Below are 18323 nucleotides of genomic sequence, written 5' to 3'. Positions count from 1 at the left end.
TCTGTCTTTGAAGTGTTATTCAAAGAAAAGGAATTTGCGATAATTTTTTGTCCAATCATTTCCCATCACCCACTGCGGTTCCAACCGGGAAGGCGTACGTGGCAAGGAAAAGTTGTCTCGATTTTCCTAACATTTCGGTGTTAAACTGCCACAAGATGACTACCCTTAGGAATCTCTGGCTCCTGGCCGTTCTAGCAGCTTGTTTAGACTCCATAAGCGCGTATTTCGTCAGCGTAGACGCGCACGCAGAGGAGTGTTTCTTCGATAAAGTGACGTCAGGTACCAAGATGGGCCTGATGTTCGAGGTGGCTGAGGGAGGGTTTCTGGACATCGATGTGAAGGTAGAAAACACGTGTTTCTTATGATATAATAAGTTATATTAATGCACAGCCTATACGTGTTCAAGATCACAAATGTCAAACGTGAGTTATAAGTGTTACCCTTGTCTTAAAAGTGTGATTGACAAGAAAGAATCTACTCTACTCTACTCTAGGTTGTTGATTTACATATGGTGGAACATGCAGGTGGATTGACACATGTACATGTTGTCTTGCAGACAAGTGAAATTATGTAAATTATTTTGTTACCAGCACACAGTTTACCTTGAGATCGTCTCTACATGTTGCATACGATTCCTGTTCATGTTTTTGTAGGCCTAGGCCGTGTATCTAGTTTACAGCAAAACTGGAGACTGTGATCGTCTGAATAACCAAAATTTGGGTCATATCATTCTAGCAGCTGGTAGTAGTAGTAATTACCTGATTTGAGCTGATCAAAATTATGCAAATGTAGAAAAAAATCTTGACTAACATTTTAATTTACTGCATATTGCAGAATCTTTAGTACATAAATTTCTTGAGTCCACAAAGAAGCAAAAAGTACATCATGTGAAAACATGTAGTGGTGACCAGCTGTTACCACTTGATAAGTGGTTAACTAACGTGTTTGTAGCTGTTGCCACATGGGCAGTTGTTTCCTGAACAGACACTTCTACTCGTTTAAGGGCCTAAGCATTGATATTAAGTTGAAACAAATTAGAAAACTGTACAAATTTTACTTATACATGTAAAAGGTAAAGGTAAAACCGTAAAGATAGTCCCATAGCCTTTTCGAGGCCGAAGGAGCAGTCAGTCACCAGTGCTCTGGGACACAGTATTTTTTTAGTAGGCAGAGCCCAACCCTCTCCTTCCACCATATTTTACCTCCCCAACTGAAGTTTTTTTTTACACCTGGGTGGAGTGAGGAAAGTCGTATGCACTATGCAGTGCCTTTCCCAAGGACACAACAAAGTGGCACGTCAGGGGATTCAAACCCAGTACCTCTGGGTTCTGGGCCAAACACCCTAACCGTTATGCTAACACGATGCCACACACATGTAACTACATTGTAATTCCTTCTTTTTAACACATCAGATCACAGGCCCTGATAGCACAGTGATCTACAGTGGTGAGAGGGAGTCCAATGGAAAGTACACATTTGCAGCCCACATGGACGGAGTGTACAAGTACTGTTTTAGCAACAAGATGTCCACAATGACACCCAAGATTGTCATGTTCTCTATGGACATCGGTGAAGCCCCAAAGGGCCAAGACATGGAAACAGAAGGTAGACAGCATCCCTTTTCTTCTTCTTCAAACATAAATTTCAATATATCTGTAAAAGTTATTCTTTAAGCTATACTTGTGCCACAGCAGATATATGCTAGAGCCATAACTTCACGAAATTCAATGCTTAATAATTAGTTTCAACACCCACACTGCAGTCGCTTCTTGTACTGTTGAATTTCATACATTCATAGGGCAAATCTTCTTTACCTCAGTCTTACCTTGTTGTTCTGTGTTTTATTTTTTGTTTGTTTGTTTGTTTGTTTTCCTTCTGTGTCCGTGTGTCTATGCCACCCTTCTCGTCAGGTGAAAATGACTGGGCAGGTACAGGAGTTCCCTTCCTTTTTACCTGTTGTTTGCCTAGTGCTTTCTTACATGCTTGGCTATGTCTATGCCTATGCCTATGCTTATGCCTATACCTGCTTCATTGTATGTGTGATTAAACATGCCTTATGTTATTGAGTTACCATATTTGTTGCTCATGTCTGCCAAGAGTCTTGGTGTGTTTTTCTATCTCTGCAGCCTTAAGTTGATGCATTTTGCATATTCTGTCAACAGCATTCTTGCATTTTGGAATGTTTGTTTTTGTCTTGGGGAGCTTGCTGTAAAGGTGGCCTGGATAGCTCCATACATTTTAAGGTTTATTAGACTATATAGAATGGAGACACCTATCATATTGTACTGGTATTTCAGCATGCTAAAGGTCATGTGTACAACTTTGGGATGGTCTGTGGTAGCTGTAAACATGCTGTACTGATTTCTTCCTTTTTTTGTCCTCAGCACATCAAAACAAGCTGGAAGAGATGATTAATGAGTTAGCAGTGGCCTTGACTGGAGTGAAGCATGAGCAGGAATACATGGAGGTCAGGGAGAGGATTCATCGGGCCAGTGAGTACTTATAACGAGGAACCCTTCTCTGTGTTGGTTCGTCTGTCAGTCTGACGACGACCGCTTTAGTCATCCATCATTTGGTTGGGTCGCATGTGTCCTCATGTGGCTATTTTGGCCTTGAACCTCCGTCCACAATGTTTGCATTGGATCAGTGTAGTGTTCTGTGTGGGGTTGGCTTCCCGTTCCTTCCTGGCTCTCCTTTTCTGCTGGGCGGCAGCTTTCCTAGCTTTCTCACATGTAATGATAATAGTACTACGTTTGTAGTGGTATATATTGTGTACAGGTTATACATGCCTTTTAGCCACATTGACCTTCAGAACCATTGACTTGTGATTTAGTTCCACAGTTTTGAATTTTGATTCAAAATGTATGCTGTATTTGTTAGGGTAAGAGATGGTGTAATCTGACAGAATCGCTGATTCTACTGGTAGAGATTGCGATTCAAGTCTCTGTGGATAGAGATCCTGATCAGAGTCTGTAGATGTTAGAATATTTGCTTCAATAAAGGACAGTCAGAACTTTTGAATGGCAATTTATGTCACTTTAGATCAATGGATTGACTTGATTGAATAAAACCCAGGATTTATAAATAGGAGACCACACTAACACATTGCTAGTATCCAGATCGCATATCTGTTGACTGAGACTTTGATTGTGATTCCTACCCATAGAATCATCGATTCTGCAAGATGGCCATCTCTACCTGAACATAAACATGTGTTGTCCTTAGACGTACAAGACTAACCAAATGTGTTCTTTGTGTTACAGTCAACGACAACACCAACTCCCGTGTGGTGCTGTGGTCGTTCTTCGAGGCCCTGGTACTCGTGGCGATGACACTAGGACAGATCTATTATCTCAAACGCTTCTTCGAAGTCAGACGAGTTGTATAAGAAGATCTGGAGAATAGGTCCAATTTTTATGCTGTAAATTTTGATTGAAGTACAATGTATTCAACTATAACAAAGCTGTTAGTTGAATGGTAGTATCAAATTGGTTACAAAATAGTGCAGCTATTTGATCGAAGTGAGTTAGAGTCAGAGAATATGCTGCTTGAGTTAGAAACAGAATAAAATTCATGCATTTATAAGAATAAGAATCTAAGAGATTTTTGTTTCTTCTTGCAGAAGCGGGAATATACTTTTCACTTTTGAAAGTTTGTGGTTTATAAAGGGACCCCATACTGAAGGAAGACCTATTTGTTGATATAGGTTTGCCACAATGTTGCAAATCGCAATAAAGAATATGGTGTGAAAAATGTCACTTGTTGGAGACAGTAAATAGTCTTAAGTTGAAGTAAAATGCGTCTTACTACAATCAATTGTTGTGAGAGAAGTTCGTTGAACTAGCAACTATGGCAGTAGTTTAAGTCCCAAAAATTCTTGCTCCAAAGATTCCTGGATATTTATTTATTCTTCTTTTTAGTGAAAAGAAATTGGAAATTGTCATGAAGTTATGTAGAAATTTGGAAGAAAAAAAGCACTGTTTTGAACAGACAAGTGCCTTGCTTTGATACCATTGGCCATCTTGTAAGTACTGATAATCTTTTTTTTCTTCTTCTGGGTATCTGATATGCAAGTCTTTAAATAGGTTAAGGTAACTAGTGAATTCTCTTCATGCAGCAGTATATAGAAAATATACACTGAAGATATCCTTGATTTGCTAAGGATGACCGAAAGAGCAGACCATATCACTTTGCATAGTAGGTTTCTGGCCATATAAAATACTAGTACTGTGACGTTCTTTCAGAGTTTTTTTTCAAACCTTTGTGGTGCCTAGTGGCACACAGGGCAGTAAGTTTCCTTGCTGTTTCAGTAGCGGGGTCTATTTTTACAGGGAGAGGTTGCTAGCCCTTCCCCATGTAGTGTGACATAGAAGGACTTGAGTAAGGGTGACATATCTTTGGAAAGCTGTTCACTGTGGAGTTAATAAAAGGTTAGGTTGTGCCATACATTGTTGTATTGTGAAATACACCAGTCACTTTAAATCTAGAAAGAGGTTGGCATTTAAGCATCTCAATGATTTCTTCCTTTGCTTTAGGGTTATGTCATGCAAACCCTCTCAGTTTATTTAAGCTTGGGAGACAACAATTTCTTGTCGAGTCCAACATTGATCTGTAAAAATTGTGAACACGTGGTTTCTAGTTTTAAAGTGACCAGTGCTGTAAACAGATGTTGTGGTGGTGGCAATTTCCTGAGGTATAAAGTGATTTCTTGGGCAATAAAATTTTAGAACTTAATTGATTTGATGCGTTTTGAGCCTTCATCATGCACAAGAGTATTGTTTCCTGACTTAATATCAAGTGACGTCAATGGTAATGCATTCTGTGACAATCATTGATATAAAAGCTCTATTACCCTGCCAGGATGCTTAGTTGTAAAGCCCATATCTCACTGGACCCATGGAACATGGGCGACGTTGCTGCGTCCTGAACTGGAGTTGTGTTGTGTTGACTTTATAATGGAATATCATGCAAAACGTACAAATATGACAAAGACACCAAAATGCAGCATAAAAATATTGTTTAGCAATGAAATTCATTGAGTCTAGTTTCAGCGAGGTCCTGTGAAATAGGGGTTGGACACTATTCTTATTGGTACATTATATTTAACATTAACTCTTGAAGCAAAACATTTCCTATACATGTATTTAGTGATGTGATTCCTGAGTTGCCATCCCTGCGTTCCATAATATTATTTGTTCAATAGATCTCCTTTGTCTAATTCATTCAAAATGAAGAAAAAAATTGATCAAAATCCACAAGTGATGGCCAGGCTACAACATTTCTTAAATCTGATCTTATTACTTGCTCTTTGTTGATTAAAAAGGTATGGCACATAATTTGTTTAACCTGACTAAATAGCGCTCCTAGACAGCGAGACAGGCTAATAATTAATTTGAATACAACTGAAACAAGGAGACAATATGCTTGACTGATGCTTCATAACCTTTATTTCCAAAATCACCGAAATTCGATGAGAGGCATTAGCTAGAGTGCTGTCCAATGTACGAGGGGTGATCAATAAGTTCTCGGCCTCACCCAAAAATAATGTGCACAACTCACATTTCGTGGCATCATTATGTACTAGTAGTATGACGTCTTTTGGCAATATCCACTAAATTTCAAATTATTGTGGTCATTACTTTTCAGTCGACGTCCATTCAAAAATCAATAGGTAAGTGGCGAGAAAACCGGGCTGAACTGTGATCAGAGCTGAGTGAGTTGAGCCCCTGATGCCATGAATCAGCATAAAATCTCCGAAGACATTGTCAAAATGTCTCATGAACATTCCCTTCTTATTTCAACTAAAAAGAAGCAGGTATCTGACTTTCAGGAAAGCAAGTTGGCCCGCTGACCCCAAGTCGCAGTTCAATTGTCCATGTCTTTATTCTTCTACCTTACTTAATATTACTGGGTGTCGCCTGCAAAGTACTGATCACAATGATTTGAATTTTGGCAGACATTCATAAAGGCCTTTATAGTTTAAGATTATTCCCCAAAATCTTAGTTGTGCACCTTATTTCTGGGTGAGGCCGAGGACTTATTGATCACCCCTCGTAGACCTCAAGAGGGAGGGGATCAGGATGCTCGTACAATGCATGTTTTAAAACTTGGTCCAATATTCTTCGGATTACACATGATCATAGTTGATGACCCACTTTTCAGGCAAGATTATGGTTTGGTAGGCCGGTGTGCTTTTGTCTCTTGTAGTGAAACCGATCATTTGTGAACTAGCCTGGAGTCCAGCCTCGTTGGGAGCTGACCAAAGCTAACTAGGCTGGACTCCGGGCTGTTAGTAAACCCCACCCTTAGAGTTAGGTACTGTAACAGTGTATATTAACACTCGTGTTGGCGAAGGCAGGGACTGAAGGTAGAGGTGATGGTAAAGTGGATATCTCACTGGACTGTGCGAGTTTGCGGTAGGAAATTGCGGCAACTTTGCGAATTTGTACCAATTTCCCCTTGCGGCCACAATGACGTGCGATACATTTGCGTAGGAAGCCCAGATGAGCAGGTATTTGGAAACCAGTGTTGTCACTGAATCAAAAACGTACGTTACAACAATTAGTAATGCATCAAAAAGACATTTGAAGTGATTAAAAGATGTTCACTTATTATATTTGGCGCAGCAGAAGTAAGATTTTATAAAATGTATAATTTGCGTCATTTTGTGACCGTTTGCAACAGGTTCTGAAATGTGATTTTGTTTTTAATTTCGACAAATTCTCAATTTCCGAACGCCTGGCGAAATTTGGCGTAAACAGGCGTGGCCCGGTGAGAAATCCACTTTAGAAGAAGACAAATTGGGGGAGGTGGAGCATTGCATATGTGTCTGGCCACATGGTGGCGCTTGTTCGTCCCAATGCGAGTCTGTCGAGACCGAACGGTCTTCGCAGTCCTCTCTGGGAGTCGTCGTAATTGATAGTAGGAAAAGTACTGCCGAAATAGGCGTGTAGAAGTTCTATCGAAAAGCTAGAGTACAGACCGCTAGGTAGCCTCCACCAGGCCTTCCTACGGGTGTATGGATCGTAGAATTCGGGAAAAAAATGAACAACTGGCCAGTAGTGTCAGTAAGGTAAACATTTCGCCCGCGCTTTCAAATGAAATTCTCTGGTGGCCAAACCCCCCCTGGCCAATATTTTCCCCATAGCCGGTGTAGTTGGTCTTGTAGAAACTATACCGCAGGGATCGAGGAAGAACCTTGTAGAGTTTGGAACATTGGTGAGATGGACTCATGGAGCACAAGCTGATCACCAGAATTTTAAGGACGGGCTTACGGGCAGACACAAAAATTACAAAGGTGGTTTACTTCCTTCGATCCACTTTGGTCCCAGTCAGATATAATGCAAAACTACGGAAATGTATCTTGTCTTCCATGCGATTTGCTCGGAGTGCAGGAAACAGTAACGTCGAATCCGTGTCTCATAATCCTAACTTAACAAAGGATGAAAATTTCCCCTTTTCCGCCCTGACCTTAAACGATAACTTATTGCCATCTGTGCACCCAATTGCAAGAAGAAACTGTATGCTCCCACAGTTTTAGTTCAAAATCTGTCGTGGAGTCTTTCGCTTAGAGAATGCCAGTAATAAAGTGGAGGTGACACATTCATTAAGAGTCATCGTTGATAACGCTTTCGTAGGACGGTGGCGGCGGTAAATTGTTCTCCTCTCCCGGCGAGCCTGACGACACCGGCCGCGGACTGTCCCGTGCCGTCGCGTCCCTGTCCCGCCGCAGGACGTAGTCGCCGAATCTTTGGTTGCTCTCTTGACACGACGCTGCTACGGCGCCGTACCTCGGCGGGCTGTCCTGGTAGGTCACCTGGCGATCCACGTGGGGACTGCTGGGGTATCTGGGGCTGGATGTCCCGGCCTGGCCGGAATCTCGCCGTTCTATGTGGGGTTGTGTCAGACTGTCTGTTCTGCGGGAGTAGGGGCTGTGTCGGGGGCTGGCGTGGAACTGAGTGTGGCGGAAGGGACTCCCAGGCCGGCCTCTGTGCGGACTGCGCTGGGGACTGTCGTGGTAGGAGTCCGTTCGTCGGGCCAGGTAGGGACTGCCGTGGTACGGCGGGGTGTGTAGAAGGCTGTTCCGACTTCCCTGGTAGGATCCGTGGTACGGACTGTGATTTAAAAAGAACATCACAGCGTTAACGTCAGATGTTAAAGGCCCGGTCACATGCGTCGTACGATCGCCGTACAAGTCGCAAACTGAGGGTATTCTTGATATATCAATGCAGGTGTCCGGCAAAATTCTGATGTCTTTTTAAGGAAAAGACTGCCATAGATCTGTCGGCGGTTAAAGTTGGTTCTGTCACAGCCTACTTCAAAATTTACAAAGTCAAGCCTGTGGGACGACCTATGACGAATGTGACTGCACGGTAAGTTCAAATTAGCTGTAAACAACTGGGTTGCCCCTTCAACTTATGGAAGTTGATTTTCAAAAGGACACAGTATGTACAGGACAAGACATGTTACATTCAGTCAGGTGGAGACAAAAGTAAACGTCATTCAGTAGAACAAATAAAATCTGTCAAAACGTTGTCCAATACTCAGTCTTAGCCTAATCTCCAAGCAGATCTACACGGGGCGCGAAAATCGTATATGTTAGCCAAAGAAGGTCCAGTCAGCCAGATAAGCTCCTACGGGGCTGGCTGGAGCTTATCTGGCTGACTGGACCTTCTCTGGCTAGCATATACGATTTTCGCGCCCCGTGTAGATCTGCTTGGAGATTAGTCTTAGCCGTCCCAATGTCGAAGTCAATACAAGTTGATTAGTATGAATCCATCGTTTTCACGGAATAGACCGATTCCATAGCGGCTGTGTTACCCCTGACTTTACAATGGAAATATCATGCAAAACGTACAAGTATGACCGTAAAAAGACACAACAAAACACAAAGCGTAAAATGATTCTTTTTTTATCGATGAAATTCATTGAGCGCTCTGACAAATCGCTCGGAGGTCGCCAACCAGTTCACTGAGATACCCGCCTAACTTTGTACTTGCCTGTAAGGTGCCATGATTTCCTCTCCTACTGTCTCTATCACTGTGGTAGAGTGAACGGTTGCTCCGTCCATGGTGTATCGGACGTCGCCGCCGGACCTGGGCTGATACGGACCGTATCTGCCCGACGGTCGGTCTGCACTGACGCCGTGGTGTGGCACGCGATACGCCACGACCGAGGGGGCCTCGTGTCTGCGCCTCCGCCTCCGACACCTAGACGAAGAAGACGAAGAATGACGTCCAGACTATGCATGATGTACAAAATGACTGACATACTAGAGGACGTATACGTACCAACTGCAAAGTACCAGCTCAGAAAAGAACTATAAACAGTCATGCCTTCAAGGACAAGAGTTATAAACCCAGAATTGATGCGTTCAAAAATCGTTTTTAGAACTGTCATAGAGTGGAACTCGTTGCCACCAAGTACAGTAGGGGCATCCTCAAACAGCATTAAACAACGTTTGCAGCTAGATGTGCAACGGTTAGGTGTGACCGTGTCGTTCAGTACCACACCGCATGCCTGCGAACTGGTGTGTTACGCCGAGGGGCGCTTATGCCAGCTATACAGATACAGATGCTTGTGTGTTACACCGAAGGACGATTATACCGGCTATAAAAATATACTGATACTGACAGTCGTCTTCGACTACGAATGAATATATACCAAGAGATACATAAATACAGATACAGAAACCCCCATGAATAGTTTCATCAGGTTGGTAAGTCACTGAATAAAAAGACTATTTTTACACAACCAAGTGATTTATTCAACCGATGTTTCGGTGACCATCTATCACCTTCATCAAGGCACTGAGTCTGACTGGTTCACATTGCACTGCAGCACAGGTGTCCCTGCTTATAGATGCGTTCCCAAACGGTTGTGTAAAAAGAGTACTTTTATTCAGATACAGATACCTGTCGCTGCAGTACAGCCACGACCCGAAGCAGAGCACCGGTAGTCCGATCACCAGCAACAGGCTCCCGATGATGCCTCGGAGAAACTCCTCGTCCTTGTCGTGGTTGATTGGGAACGAGATGGCCATGAGGATCATTCCCGTGACCAGGATGGCACCGCCCAGTGTGGTGATGTAACCCCCACACATGACTGCGCTGCAGTTCTTGCAGTTCTCGTTCACTGGGTCTATCATCACTGGGTCCTGCGTCGCCATGGTGTGGAATTCCCTCTCCATCTCCCCTCAACACCTACGAAAACAAGAAACCGAAGACCTCCGTGAAATACTTTTATAGTTTTTGTGTTGATTCTTTTCTATCATTATTGTGAAATTCTAACTGATTCTGTCTAAGATATTTTTTTCCTACTGGCTCCCATAAGAGGTAACAGACATGTACATATAGGTGGGAATTGAGATATTTTTGAGACAGGAAATGAGATACCCTTTTCCCTGGACCTAACTTCCTGTCAGTGTCCCAAATGTGGAAACCAGCCTTTGGGGGAACCATTTTGACCTCCGATTCGACCCCCACTTCCTGCCAATCTGCGATGGCACCATTTCCTGTCACTCTACTGTATTCGAATAACTACGCACACACAAGTAAACACATACAGTAGATACGCCGAAAACAAAACCTCCGAACAAGGAGGTAAAAGGCAAGACACTGTTACATTTTGCTGAATTTCATCTCTAAAACGATCGTTCTTGGGGTAGTTGACACTGTAAACCTTCAAGAGACGCTAAGAGCGAAAATGACACTGGCGGTGACGACTTGCACATCATAGGGACTTGATAGACAGAAAACGTTGCGATTGTACTTCCACCCCAGACGACTTTCCAATTGATGCACAAAAACATGAGATGTAGATGACCCTGGCTAAGTGGTGCTCGCAATCCGAGTGAGCGCAGAGTGGCAGGGATTCCACGTACTGATGCTGCATTTTCCACAGCGACATTTTCCTTGCAAGCAAATGATCATCTTCGGCGCCTAAGTGCCATTGGAGCGACGAGAGCCATTTCAGAGATGTAAGGCCTATACTCTAGCGCGTTATTACGTACCCCCTGGGAACACGCAGAGGAATATCTACGGCCATTTCCTGCTAGATGAAGCGCAGAGAATTCAAAAGTCTGGTTTACAGGAAAACGTTCGCAAGCTGGCAATATTTCGTTTTAAAACACATGAATCCTTTGAGTGAGGTACCTAACAGGTCTAGCTAGAGCTTAAAATGTTGTGAAAATGCACCGAAGGTTGCCCGAAACAATTCACCATCTACAAATGTAGGTCCCGCATGGTTGAGTTTAGTGGATTCAGCGATGTATTGGGGATTTTCACAGAAAAATGGTCTTGACTGCGTGCTACAACCAGGGAAATATCCCCGTTTGAATTGGCGCATGCGTTTATATGTTATTCTATCAAGAAATCACCTGTATTCAAAATGCACCACAGATGCCCGTAAGTAACCTTTTCGTGGAAAAAATTTACCATCTAGTAGGTCCCGCATGGGTTGAGCTTAGTGGATTCAGCCATGTATATTGGACTTTCACAAATAATTGATCATGACAGTGTGTTACAACCAGGGAAATCACCCCGTTCGAACTGGAAAGTAGAAACCAGTAGCCATATCTTTTTTTAGAAATTGGATTAAAATTCGGGTCCAAAAAAGGATCAAACCCGGTTTTCAACCCTATTCTTGAGTGAAAAGAACTAGCAGAGAGCGACTTTAGACACGTACTCACGCTTTACAGGGTTTTCTATGAGGCATGCGTTAAAATCTTCAAGCAAATGTAAGGATCCGGCGCATTCTCGGTGTTTTGCGCTTGTTTCCTCAACATTTAGCACTCTTTTCACAGAGAATGAGCCACACCCTCACATCTGCTTGGAGATAACACGTTAGACTCAAGGCCTGCCATTAATCATTTGTCGAATTGGAGGGAATCCGACTCGGATTGGGACCAAGGAAACTGGCTTCTAGCTCCAGACACCGCGAGTGCACCTGAAAATACAACGCAGCACCGACGCTTGTCCAGAGCGACATGACTTTGCGCAGAGGCGATAACATAGCCGATGAGGTCCCCCCAAAGCATGTTTATTGTCTAGTACTTACCTGGCTGAGATGTTACGCTGAAAAGTATCCATCGAAGCCAGGTAGAGTGGTGCGCAGTATCGTTTGGTGTGCCCTTCGGGTCAACTATTGCCGTATGGTACCCTTCGGGGTCAACTAATTACCTTCGCCGGGAATGTATGCATTCGCGGTAAGGTTATGTTATCGGTTACGCCAGCTGTAAAGTGGGTCCGTAAGTATGTCGAGATCATAAGTCGAGAGAACTTTGACGGATCTTGCTGATTTTTGATAGGTAAGTGGCGGTTGTGGGAACGAAGGTCAAGTTCGAAAATGGTTAACCTGGCGTTTTCCTAAAGTGCTCCAGTGGACTTTTTTTGTTAGTGTGTTTGTATGTAGACAACATAACTCGACGTATTGATGATGGATCTGCATGATTTTTGGTGGGTACGTAGAGATTGTGAAAACGAAGCTCAAGTTCAAAAATGGGTCACCTGGCATTTTTCTGCGGTACTGCAGTGGGCTGTTTATGAATGCGTATTTGTTTGTTGACAGGATAACTCGAGAAGCTGTTGATGGTTGTGCATGATATTTAGTGAATAGGTAGATTTATTAAAGGGGAAGGTCAAGTTCGATGATGGGCCTCCTAGCGGGTACTTTGGGTACTGCAGTGTAGCTTCAAAGTTTGAGGTCGAATTTTCTGCAAGTGCTACGGTCATGATTTTTGTGTGGTAGATAGTCCATGCCACATGCAGTAAGTTGTGCACGTCTGGGCCCTCTAGCGGCTTGTTTGGAGCTGCACCGGGTGTTTTTAATTTATTTGTTTTGACCTTTGGACATGAATAACTAGACTTATGGTCAACGGATCGTCTTGATTTATGGTATGTAGATAGCTCGATTGATGATTTACATAATTGAATATTCATTATGCAAATCAGGAGCTAATTTGCATAATTAGCAAGGAAAGTTTATAAATCTGCTGCCTTTCAAAATAGGACTCTCAAACATGTGATATATATAGCTGAAAAAGAGAGAGGTATCGATAGATACCAATAATGCTAATAGCTACCTATTTTGCATAATTAATGAGAAAATACTAATTGAAAATACCACAATAGTACCCTTTCAATTTGCTATTTTTAAGTCTATATGTTCAGGTTAAATTGCACTGACAGGTGACCTAGTTTACCGGAGCAGGCTCCCTGTGAGACGTCCCTGGAGGACACATGTGATACTTTACTTGCCTGGTGCAGGGCTCTGTTTTGGGGTCAGGGAGGTCACACGGGCATTTAAACACAGCAGCCTTACGATCTAATGCTCTCCCTGTTGGAAGGTATAGGTTTGATAAAAACTGATTGATATGTCGACTATGAAAATAGGGGCATAATTGAAGCAAATACATTGCCAACAAATTGCCTTATTTTCTGTAGTAAAGATAAAAGTTATGATCCCAATTAAGCAAAAATATTCTTACAGTGATTATTTTTATAACTCTTGGGAGAACTCGTGTAGGTATAGGTATGGGTTTGTTTTAAACTTTGAAAGAGAATACTAGTAACTCAAGAAGGTGATGACGGATCGTCATGATTTGTAGGGATGTACATAGTTTGAGTGATGATTTACATGATCGTATAAGAATCATGCAAATCAGGATCTGTGATGTGAAAAAGTATACAAACCCTTGCATTCCATTGTAGTCAAACACGTGACATGTAACTGAGAAAGAGAGGAATATTGATAGATATCAATTATGCAAACGAATACCTAATTTGCATAATTTATGACGAAATACTATAATTCCAGAGTGGTAAATGATGGGATTTCATTCTTGTGGCGTTTGGGAGATAATCAAATGTGGACGTTATCAGACATAAATCATGATGGCCTCATTTACATAATATATGAGGAAATGCTACTCTTTTCTAAGATTTTACTTTAATGCTGTGTTTTGTGTAGAGAAAAGGATCACTTGAAATTCATGCAATCGAGGACCTTATTTACATACTGAGTGATAAGCATTCACTCGAAAAGGCTAACATCAGTCGGCGAAGGTATGAGGTCGTGGAACTCTAGTTTTGATTGGTCTACCTTTACCATTAAACAAAGGTCAGCGCGACATGAGTCGATCTTTCATATTAGACGTTTAGCGCTAGTACGGTGTAAAATGAACGTGACGTGAACTAGAGGGAAGCACTTACACTCGCGTTTTGACTGCCGATATTAATGCACCACTTTCTAACAAAGCCTTCGAAACAAGCTTTTTATCAATATCTATATATATATCATCATACGTGAGTGAGCGTCTGCTAAATGCGACGGAATCTAACAGTTCATTTCATATTTCTACAACGGCACAGACGAATAACAATGAAAGAATATTTCCATTTGTCAGCAAGTGCATGGTCGCGTTGGTGCTACGATCGTCGTACGTACCATCGAACACTGAGGATATTATGGGATAGTCGAGCATTTGTGTCGTACAAAGTTCAGCTGTCTTGTTACGGAAAAGGCTGTATGCTCAACAACCTGCAGTGGCCCCTTCTCTCCGAAAGGAGGAGGAACGCCCGCCTCACCTTTTGTCTACAGACTGACAATTTACTCAAACCTACCCAGTGGTGCACCCCGGGAAGCCACCGATTTTTAAAAATTGGTATTCAAAAATACCAGACAATCTACGCCAGTTGAGACTTTCCGGGCCAGGCTGGAGGCCTGCCCGCCTTAGCCCCCCCCCCCCTACTTTGCCCCTGATGGGGGTATCTGGGTGTAAGTTGAAGTATTGTCGATGGTTAGTTGTTTCTGTCATAGCCTGCTTGAAAATTCTACGACATAAAAATCGCACGACGCCCCACCACGAACGTGTCCACCACGCGGTAAGTTAAGGGATGCCGCTTCAACAGTGGATGGCCTTTCAGTACCTTGGAGGTCACCCCTGTAATACCAAGGTGACCGAAACCTAGCCACACTCTCGTTCTACTGCGGTGACGCCCATGAGTTATCGCTAGTAGCCATGACAGTAATGCAATGTAACCTTGCATATTATGAGTTATGCATATGAAATAAAAGGTAACGCTAGACACGTGTACCTCTTTCGATCTCGTTTAAAAAGGGATTTGTAGTCTTTTAAGTATCGCCCTACCAGTCAACTCTTAACGTAAATAAGAATATGTAGCGTGGTTTAATAGCTTTACTGCGCGTAAAATATTCCATTAGCCTTGAAACGTTAAGTGTGAAGGATATCGTCCTGTTTTGCATTGATTTATAAGAAATGGTGCGGACCTAGGATTAGAGTAGCGGTGTACACAATACCAAAATTATGTTGGTTGCACCTCTATTTGTTGTAATTTACGTTATATTGGTTGTAATTGTAACTAAATGTTTCTAGTGTTTTTGTTGGTCTAACGTCTAGTGCATTATGTTGTTTTCTTCAGAATAATACATTTGTATCAAATAATCACTTCATGAAAACCATGCGTTCGGAGCAGCTTTTGGGAAAAACTGAATTCGTGGCAAATCGTTGATGTGTTTGGTCCAGAGGCACTTGGTTAATTTCCAACATAGCTGCGAGTTTTTTTTTAAATTGTTTTAAAAACCAATAACACGACAGACGGTGTTCCCTTATCATAAAACGATGCATCAGAGAATGATGAATCCATCCTCGCTGCCTTCTCGTACTCGGAATAGTCTCTTTACATACACGCGGGCTCGAGCAATCGATATGAACAAGATTACAGCGACGTATTTTGGTGGATTACTAACGACAAAGAACCCATTTCCTGAACCCAACACTACGTGAAAGCACTGGGGAAGATTATTTAGGAACGTTCGATACGGTACGTCTGCACGGACAAATACAGTTTCTTTTTCGTGTTAGCGATTTTACAGAATTGTTATAAGATGAAGTATAAAACTAGCCGTTATATGTTAATACACGCGGTAGATCTACGCTGAAAACATGACTCAATACCATATGCAGTTTCCTTTTTACGTAACCGATTTTACAGAATGATTTTAAGATGAAGTACATAACTAGCCGTTTAAATATATTTTAATACATGCGGTAGATCTACACTGAAAAAATTAGTCAATGAATTTCAACAATTTCCTTTTTCAAGTAAGCGATTTAACAGAAAAAATATAAGATCAAGTGTGTAACTATACGGACAAAAGAGACATTAAAATAGCCGTTATATGTTAAAACATGCGGTAGATCTACGCTTAAAAGATAAGTCAATGAATTTAAACAGTTTTCTTTCCATGTAAGCGATTTTAAAGAATACGATGTATGTATGTATATGCTATACAGTCATAAGAGACAGTAAAATAGCCACTATATGTTAATACATAGTTTACATACGCCGTAAGGCATGCACACACAATCCTTTCCTTCCTCTAGAGACCATGCGAGCTGCACAAGTAGTCTATTAACTTTATCAAAAATTTATGTGCTTGTAAGTACGTACACACAATACCTGGAATGGCTCCCTACTTCCCAATATACGCTTTCCCCCTTTGCGTACATCGCAGCCTTACTGCTAGATCTGTTCAACGCCCTTTGGGGACCATATAACGGACATTATTCCCACTACGAGCATATGGAAATATGTTTACAGAACGAAACCAGTACGGTAGAATTAACCCCATCATTGGGGGTTCTATATAATTGCTTTTACAGTAAAAATACACCTGTTTAACCTTTGCCGTGCCGTTCGATTTTACTGTATTCTCTCTCTCTCCCCTTTACAACGTCACGCCTCAAATTAGATTCGCACCCTTTTATCACTTATGGACATTGTATGTGAAAGCATCTAGGGCATAGATGTGGCCGTTCTATCACTCCCCATCAGCCGTGTGGTGCTAACGATTCGCTGATGACACACACTCAAGCCATCAGGCCGACATGCTGAATTGAGGCCTCGCGAGGGGCATAGTTCTTGTCTCGCAAATAAAACAACAAATGGAAAAAAACTGACGAATGTCTTTGCTGTAACGTCCTTTCCTTTGCCACTTGTATTCACAAACCAACAAGCATCGCAATGTTTCAGAAAAAAATACAAACAACCAACAGTTGAGATTTAAGAAGAGAATAACATCTGTTAGTAGAGCAGTCTGTTGCTTCCTGTTGTAATAGTGAATGTAATGATGCTTACCTCCGGCCACAAGGACGAGGAATTAAAGTGGAGCCCACCACACAAGCCGAGCCCTTCCGTGTGGTTATTGAAAATTCATGGCTTCTCATGACGTACCCAAGATGGAGCCTGTAGCACTGACGGATGTCCCTCGCGTCAGTTCCGTTTCCAACCGACAGGGGCTCCGCTTGCAGTCAAACGTTGACCTTTCACCTCACGATTTTGGTTCAGTAATAAAATCAACTCATTCATATTTCTCTCTGCTTCAAGTAGATGTTCTGAGTGAGAAAAAGGACCGGTACCTCAGCAGACAGCATAGAAATCCTCTGGCACTGAACTGTTTCTTTTTTTCGTGACCTTTTACCTTAAGATTTTCGTTAGGTCCCAATATTAACTTAGCCACATTTTTCTCTTGCTTTAAATAGATGTTTTGAGTGAGAGAGAAAGGCCGGTACCTCAAAAAACAGTGCAAAATTCCTCAGCATTAAACCTTTTTTCTGGGGTGTGGACCGGAAGTTATACCTACAACGGACAGGTAGAAATAAAGGTGACGTTTTGGTCGACACGCCCTAATATCATCTCATATGAGCTCATATGTTACATGTCTATGATGGTTTTCCGTCCCATCTATTAATCAGTGTGGCTGTCCAATGGGAGCGACCCACCAGGGAAAACCGTTAGTTTCAAACGACAGAAAAGGGCCGGGTTACCAATCGTCATGTGACGTTATTCGAAGATTTATCTGTCTATATGGACAGACGGGGTGTTCATTTCTTTTCTTCCAGAAATGGATTGATCTAACCTCGTCCACGCATGATGAGACGCAAGGGAACGTGTGTAATGCATGATGGCGTTACTTTATTGGCGAGATGGGCTTTATATCTTCACTGCCACGCAGGGCACTATTTGTATGTTGCTGTTTCTCTAGAGCCACTCGTAGATTGCGCAGCAGTGAACCGTTGCCCATAGGCTGATGCTGTGTGTCTCTAAAAGGGCCCGATCTGAAAGCAAAACAGCTGAACATCGCAAACCACACAGGCAGCGCCATGCAATTAGAGCCAAGTTAGGTTATCGGTTTTGAAAACTGTGGACGGTGTTCAGCACCAGGGACAGGTCTGTTTGCCTGCGTGTACACTATGTTTAGCACCAAGGACATGTCCGCTAACTTGTGCATGGATTGTGTGC

General features: G+C 42.4%; 2 protein-coding genes across 3 annotated transcripts; one reads left to right on the top strand and one right to left on the bottom strand.

Moving 5' to 3' along the window:
* The first annotated feature begins 56 nt into the window (after positions 1-56).
* LOC136440709 (transmembrane emp24 domain-containing protein 2) lies at positions 57-4734 on the top strand. Of its 2 annotated transcripts, XM_066436811.1 has the most exons (5): positions 57-341; positions 1413-1605; positions 1911-1928; positions 2385-2492; positions 3264-4734. In XM_066436811.1, exons 1-5 carry the CDS (start codon positions 156-158, stop codon positions 3386-3388), a joined length of 630 nt encoding a protein of 209 aa, XP_066292908.1. In that variant the 5' UTR covers positions 57-155; the 3' UTR covers positions 3389-4734. The 2 variants fall into 2 exon arrangements, with proteins under 2 accessions (XP_066292908.1, XP_066292917.1); XM_066436820.1 differs by lacking the exon at positions 1911-1928 and having other exon boundaries at positions 58-341.
* A 690-nt stretch (positions 4735-5424) lies between these two features.
* Positions 5425-17541, bottom strand: LOC136440698 (uncharacterized). The gene is made up of 4 exons (XM_066436801.1): positions 17160-17541; positions 9915-10202; positions 9000-9209; positions 5425-8114 (listed from the first exon to the last, which is right to left on the bottom strand). Exons 2-4 carry the CDS (start codon positions 10187-10189, stop codon positions 7607-7609), a joined length of 993 nt encoding a protein of 330 aa, XP_066292898.1. The 5' UTR covers positions 10190-10202; positions 17160-17541; the 3' UTR covers positions 5425-7606.
* Between the last annotated feature and the right edge of the window lie 782 nt (positions 17542-18323).

The sequence above is a fragment of the Branchiostoma lanceolatum genome, chromosome 1 (genome assembly GCF_035083965.1).
Source record: "Branchiostoma lanceolatum isolate klBraLanc5 chromosome 1, klBraLanc5.hap2, whole genome shotgun sequence".
NCBI lineage: Eukaryota > Metazoa > Chordata > Leptocardii > Amphioxiformes > Branchiostomatidae > Branchiostoma > Branchiostoma lanceolatum.
The sequence above is the reverse complement of the archived record's forward strand: the minus strand, read 5'-3'. Positions and strand labels throughout refer to the sequence as shown.

Excerpts from the sequence above, each read along its gene's own strand:
- LOC136440709 (XM_066436811.1), top strand. The coding sequence starts at position 156 with ATGACTACCCTTAGGAATCTCTGGCTCCTGGCCGTTCTAGCAGCTTGT. Across the intron at positions 342-1,412 it reads TTCTGGACATCGATGTGAAG|ATCACAGGCCCTGATAGCAC; the intron begins GTAGAAAACACG and ends TTAACACATCAG. Across the intron at positions 2,493-3,263 it reads GGAGAGGATTCATCGGGCCA|TCAACGACAACACCAACTCC; the intron begins GTGAGTACTTAT and ends TTTGTGTTACAG.
- LOC136440698 (XM_066436801.1), bottom strand. The coding sequence starts at position 10,189 with ATGGAGAGGGAATTCCACACCATGGCGACGCAGGACCCAGTGATGATA. Across the intron at positions 9,210-9,914 it reads TGGCTGTACTGCAGCGACAG|GTGTCGGAGGCGGAGGCGCA; the intron begins GTATCTGTATCT and ends TTCTTCGTCTAG. Across the intron at positions 8,115-8,999 it reads GAAATCATGGCACCTTACAG|TCCGTACCACGGATCCTACC; the intron begins GCAAGTACAAAG and ends TTTAAATCACAG.